This window comes from Petaurus breviceps, unplaced genomic scaffold, assembly GCF_028583685.1.
Source record: "Petaurus breviceps papuanus isolate PSGF00001 unplaced genomic scaffold, PetGlider_PUasm1.0 37, whole genome shotgun sequence".
Lineage (NCBI taxonomy): Eukaryota > Metazoa > Chordata > Mammalia > Diprotodontia > Petauridae > Petaurus > Petaurus breviceps.
In genome coordinates this window covers 6,069,422-6,076,222 of record NW_027186296.1, presented here as the reverse complement: position 1 = coordinate 6,076,222, position 6,801 = coordinate 6,069,422, and the positions used below count along the sequence as shown (strand labels likewise).

Here is a 6,801-nt window from a genome sequence, read left to right as displayed (position 1 = left end):
CTTTCATCTTTCTCCTCCCCAACCCTACCTCTTTACTTCTGGTGCTAACCTAGTGATCTTTTGCTTACCACGGCCCAATACAACCCTAAGGTCTGTCCTCTTCAGGAGTTAAGAATTACCAGGGCTATTGATGCGTCTTTTCACTATTAAACATTCCTCTTTTGCATTTAAAAAGTTATGTCTCTCTCCCTCCTCAAAATATTTACATTTATCCTTCATCTTACATGTTTTTCCAGTAGAACATAAACTCCTGAAGGCACAGACTGTATTTCCTTTTTGCCTTTGTATGCTACAGACCTTATTCCTTGGGGGGATGGGGGGGGTGGCGCAGAGGATCTGGGCCTCTGATTTCTTCAATGTAAAAAAAAACTGCTGATATAGAAACTACCTCTACAAATTCAGATCAGCCATTCATCTGCAATTCAGTCTTAGAAAGATATGTAAGAAACTGAGAGCTTAAGTGACTTTCTTAAGGTAATATAGGCACTATATGTGTCAAAGGCAAGACTGAATCCAGCTCCTCCTGCTTCTAAGGCCAGCCCTCTATCCACTATGTCAGATGTCTCTTACATTTAGCATTGTAGGTATTTAGTAAATACTATGGAATGGAACTGAACAATGTCTTAACACAAGGGAATGACACTAATGGAGCAATTTCACAAATCCCCTACAGGATTGGAAAGAGGCCACTACTGGCACCTCCAACATCAAACCTCAGAGGTGTGAAAGTACCTCTCTCTAGGCAGTCATGGAAACACAGTTATGTGCCTGATGCCAAGCTGTGGGATACAATGAACTCAACTGTGAGATCCAGTTGCAGACCTGGAGAGATATGAAGACAATGTATTCAGAACACGAATGCCTTGGCTACAATGAATACCTGCAACCTAGAGATAATGTGGAATGGGTCAGAGTGTAGCAAATGGCCTGAAGTAGGGCTCTCTGTATGCAGAAGGTGGGAAGACTTAATGTGTCTGTTAAAAATGGTCCCTCTTCTGACTACCCTGCCACCCCATTCTAAGGTCCTTATTCAGTTATGCCCCTTTCTTGCCCATAACCTATTCCAGACTCACCCTTTAGCAATGAATTTAATTTGCAATGACTAGACTTGGAGAAAAGCTAAAATAGGAATGAAAGAGGACAAGAAAGAAATTAAAGTTAGAAATTAATCACTATGTTGGCCTCCTTGGGCCATCTGGAGTCAGGAAGAAAAAGGAAGACTTACAGTAGCATTTAAGCATGAAGTACAGGAAGTCAAAGGAGTATTTAAACTAGAAATCAAGAGACATGGATTCTAGTCTTGGTATCACTAATACCTGAGGATAGCTGCTTGCAAGATATATTTAAAAGGGTAAAGACCCTAAGCAGCTAATATATTTTTAGTCTGAGTCCTTTGAGGCAGAAAGGAGATAAGGATGAAGTCACAGGATTTAGAGCTGGAAGGAAGCTTATAGATCATTTAACACCTTCATTTTACAGTTGAGGAAACAGAGAAATGAAATGAATTGTCCAAGGCCATAAAGGTAGTAAGTGGCATGGCTTTTGGATCAAACCTAGGTCCTTCAGTCTTAACTCCAAAATCTGTCACTCTCAAGTAGAATTTGGGGGAAACTACTCATGGTTGTTTGTTTGGGGGGCGGGGAAATAGAGGAAAGAAATGATAAATTTGGTTTTAGATATGTTAAACTTGAGCAAGACATCTATTTGAGGGGCAGCTAGGTGGAACAGCGAATAGAGCACTGGCCCTGGAGTCAGGAGGACCTGAGTTCAAATCCAGCCTCAGACACTTAACACTTACTAGCCATGTGACCTTGGACAAGTCACTTAACCCCAATTCCCCTGTCCTCCCCCTTCCAAAAAGAAAAAAATATATATATATATCCACTTGATAGGTTTGACAGGATTAGAAATATGGACTGGAAGTAAAAGGTCAGAGCCAGAGATATAGGGTTGGAAGGGATCTGAGAAAGGAAGTCAGCAGAAGAAAGAAAATAAATGTTCAGAAGAACAATTTTAGTAGCTAGGAAGGGAGGTGGGTAAGATTTAGGGGGTTAATAAGCAATTTGGAGGAGAAGAAGTAATAAGTGAATATAGGCTACACATTTCAGAAGTTTAACAGCACAAAGGGGAAAGGGGGAGAGGGCAGGAATATGGTACCTAACTTACAAGTACTAAAGCATAAAGCAGTGGTTTATGTTTGTTTTCTTTTGTTTTGCTTTGCTTTGTTTTTTTGGATCCATGTTTGCCAAAGGAGGAAAATTTCTGTAGGAAAGGGAAAGGACAGTTGTTTAAGTGAGGTTCCAGAGAAGACAAGAAGGCATAGATGGGCCATAGAATAAAGGTGAAAAGAGAAGAGAAATCTCTTCTGGGAAGTAAAAACAACTTTGGGGAATGCTGGACAGATATTTCCTATTCACCAAGAATATGTACTATCTATGTAACTCACAAAGTCAGATCTTCTGGACAGCCAGACATGGTTCTTTAATCCCTCCAGGCTCAAAATGAGGGTCTTCATTTCCTCTAAGAAGCGAGCACTTCTTACTGGGCAGCCAGTACTGACTCTGAAACCCAAGGTTCCTTAAACTCAGGGTAGTCACTGAAACTAGAAACATCAGTGTCTAAGATCATTATTTCAGTCACCTGTGATCATGGAAAGACACACAAAAAAAGGAAAGAAGTAACCAGAGACTTGAGGTCTTGGCTCAGGCTTGCCTAGGGAAGCACATGTTCTTGCTACCGCATATGGGTAGCTTCTACTGATGTCAAAAGGGGAGGGAGATTCTTTCCCCCTTCTGCACAGAAGTCCAGAAATTTGGAAGAGTTCCAAGTAATAGGATCAAAAGTGAGAGGGTTGAGTCTTTCTACAATTCTTATAAGAATATTGAATTACTCCTGACTCCATAGCCAATAACCTTTGATGTACCCCAGTCACAGAGACCAAAGAATCAATCAGGAAGTTGCTGCCAAAGTAAAAGTCCTTCAGAATTGAGCTCCATAGGAAATGCTCTGGTCCAGCAAATCAGGTGTGCCCCTCTGAACAATCCTGTTCCACATGATTTATGAAGTTTGAAGATATGTTGAGGGTTTGTGTTTCAAGGAAGACAAGCTAAGGGTTTAAGAACTAGAGGAGACAAAAACAACTTCTGTGGGTAGTGTCTACGGAAGTAATCAGATGGATTAACAAGGAGCACTGAACATGGAGTATGAATTCATTAACTTAATTCATTTTACATGGACCATGAATTCATAATAGACCAGGCTTGCCTTGTTCCCAAGAAGAAGCCAGCATCCTAAAAAATAAGAGTAAAAAAAAAAGTAAAGGTGATCAAGGGCAGGGGTTGGCATAGTGCATTTTTTTTTTTTAAATCAGGGGCTTGAGAGATCTAATGATGGTGTGTCAGGACAGCACTGAAGCAGCTAAATCTGGAGTCCATGGTTGGGTATGGAATTTAATATGAGGGGAGTAATATAAGAGTTTAATATAAGAGGGGAGTAATGATCTAAGACAAGTGAGAAGGGTTGAGTGATTAAAATTCCGATAATGATGGAAGGAAGACAGGTTTAGTAGGAGTTGGGGAGTGGGAGAGATGAATTGCAAGGAGATGGAATTTCTGAGTAGTAATGAAGTCCAGGGCATTGTTGAGCCGGTTGCTAGCCAAAACAGAATAGAGATGAAGGGTGAAGAGTCAGTTGCTAGTCCCTAACGGTAACTCACCATAGTGAATTAACAAATGAAAAGAAATAATTTCGGGGAGGCCACATAGCACAGCGAGTAAGAGCACTGGCTTCAGTGTTGAGAAGACCTGGAGATCGAATCCCGGGCTCAGACACTTAGCACCCACCCAGAAACACCTGGCCATGTAACCTTGAGCGAGTTACTTAACCCCAATTGCTTTAAAAAAAAAAAAAAAAAAGAAAGAAATAATTTGAAGCAGGCAAAGATCAAAGGTGTCAAACTCTCATTACCTCATTCTTCCTCCTAGTTCCTGGGTGTTTGTGGATTTTATTTTGTGACTTTGCTATGTAAGTGGGCTTTCCTGCCATGATTTGGATGAAGTAGGAAGGATGGAGAATAATTGTTAATAAATGACAGAGTCAAAAATTATAAATAACTCGGCTACTCAACTTATCTCTCCCCCTTCTTACATAAAGTAACAAACCTCTATCAATTTTTTAAACAAAAAAAATTATTGTTACATTGCACGGTGCAAGGATCATTTTTTTTGTATAGATTTAGTTGTGAAGAATGTATTGAGATGAAAATAAACTAAGCATATAGAAGCTTTACAATGGGATTTTATAGATATGAGAGGGAGAAATATTAGCTAAGCAGATTCATAGTGTAAACAGGAAATGTTAGAGCCTTTAAAAGTAACATTCAGATTCTAATAATGATTTAGTTATAAATCATTGTCTGTTTTAGGGGTCTCCAACCTTTCCATAAATAGCTACTTTTCATTTTTCTAAAGCCCTGAGATGAGAGGTAGAGAGACATCCTTGGCTCCTGATACAGACACTTTTCAGCCACTGTTATCCCATGGACATTAGGATGCCAATGAAAAAATCTAAACTCTCACAAAATCCTTCTCCAATCAATTCAGTAAATATTTGTTAAGTGCTTGCTACTTGCCAGGCACTATACTGAACACTGGGGATACGAAAAAAGGCAAAAGACAGTTCCTACCCTCAAGGGGCTTCCAGTCTAAACACGGAAACAACATGCAAACAGAAAAGGGAGTAGGAGAAAAGACCTAAACTAGAGCCAAGTTGGTCTCCTCCCTCCTCCAAGGAATTACTTCTCTGAAGCTTTCTTCCACTAAGCTTCAAAACACTCTAATTCCCATTTCTAAAATAGCTTGCCATTAAGTACAACAGGGAATGGCCAAAAGCCTGAACCAATCCAAATATGTTGTTTTTGTTCAGTTGTATCTAATTACTTGTGATCCTATTTGGGGTTTTCTTGGCAAAGATACTGGAGTGGTTTGCCATTTCTTTCTCCAACTCATTTTACAGATGAGTAAACTGAGGCAAAAGGGTTAAGTGACTTCCCCAAGGGCACACAGCTAGTAAGTGTTTGAGGCTAGATTTGAATGCAGGAAGACATCTTCTTGACTGCAGGCCCAGACCTCTATCCACTGCTCCACCTAGCCGCCTAATGGAAGTATACTTCTTGTGTATCTGAATTCCAGTTCATCCAGTGATTCACTGACTTTTAATTTAATCAAGGACTATTTGAACCTAATAAATCCTTTGAGTGATTAATTTAATAGAAATGGTCCTACCTGGTTCAGGGAATAGCTCTTTTTTTCTCTTAGTAGTATTTTGGGTTTTTTTTTCCAATTACATGTAAAGATAGTTTTCAACATTCATTTTTGTAAGATTTTAGGTTCCAAATTGTTCTCCCTCCTTCCCTTCCCCCCCCCCAAGACATCAAGCAATCTGATATAGGTTATACAATCATGTTAAACTTATTTCCACATTAGTCATGTTGTGAAAGAAAAATCAGAATAAAAGGGAAAAACCATGAGAAAGAAAAAAAATGAAAATAGTATGCTTTGATCTGCATTCAGATTCCATAGTTCCTTGTCTGGAAATGGATAGCATTTTCATCACAAATCTTTTGGAATTGTCCTGGATCATTGTTTTGCTGAGAAGAGTTAAGTCTATCATAGTTGATGGCACAATGTTGCTGTTACTGTGTACAATGTCCTCCTTGTTCTGCTCACTTCATTCAGCATCAGTTCATGTAAATCCAGGGAATAGCTCTTAAATGGGGTGGGATGATGATTATTCTGTCAACTCCCACCCTTACAACATTAGTGCTAGATAAATATGGGCTATGAGCTTCTCCTGTGGCTAAGCTTGACCCTATCCAATCATTCTCCATCTCTAATGCGACATGAACTGAAGAAAATTGATGATACTACAATAAAAAGGATGGAGTTTAAATTCTACAATGGATTTCCTAACAAGAAAAGAGTGTTACATAGTTATGTAATGTAGTTGAGATAGACTAAAGGAATCTTTTCTCTAAAAAAAGAAAAAGAGTTTAAGAAAATATATAAATATTTAGTCTGAAATGATATAATCTTTTAAGTCACTGTGTTGACTGATAATAGTGACAACAAAATGTTTTACATATGTTATCTCATTTTTTCTCATAACAATATTGTGAGGTAAGTACTATTCTTACCCCCATTTTAAAGGTTTAGAAACAGAGATAGAAGGGTTGTGACTTGCCCAGGGTCACACAGCTAGTAAGTGTCTGAGGCAGTATTTGAACACAGGTGTACCTACGGTAACTCCAAGTGCAGCACTGCTCCACCTAGCTGCCACTCAAGTCTTCTTTCTAGAGTACAGAGAGAAAAAGTCTAAGTGACTGCAATAGGAACGCTAAGGTCATCAATGAAGTACCTACTAAGTGAAGGGCACTGTGCAAGTTAATGAATATGAAAAGACAGTCTCAGCCCTAAAAGGGAGGGAAGAGGAGGTATGCAACAGCATTTCCTGAAGTGCACTAAGGAGGGGCTGCTGGAGGTTGCTAAAGCCAGCATGGTGCAGCAGCAGGGGCTCAAGAAATCGAAAGGTCGTGCAAAGTCGACTTGTAGTTTCATACAAAAATGTACTTATACCTCTCCTTCGTGGGGGGAGGAAACTGGGGAGGTTTAACCGGGAAGTACAGGGGAAGGAGACGTTAGTCTCTCCTGGCCTGGGTAAGTGAGTACCTGGTTGCTAAGGGTGGAACGGTTTCTTAGAATAGGTAAACTTTGAGCTTGATTTTAAGGAGGGGCTGACCGTTCT

The 6,801-nt window shown here is 39.6% G+C and overlaps 1 protein-coding gene across 1 annotated transcript in view; it reads left to right on the top strand.

The window, feature by feature from the left end:
• Window positions 1-6,492: 6,492 nt before the first annotated feature.
• Window positions 6,493-6,801, top strand: part of LPCAT4 (lysophosphatidylcholine acyltransferase 4) — a 10,935-nt gene continuing 10,626 nt past the window's right edge. Inside the window, exon 1 of the mRNA XM_069097599.1 lies at window positions 6,493-6,641. Coding sequence (XP_068953700.1) covers window positions 6,493-6,641 — 149 coding nt within the window. The remainder of the gene's footprint in view (window positions 6,642-6,801) is intronic.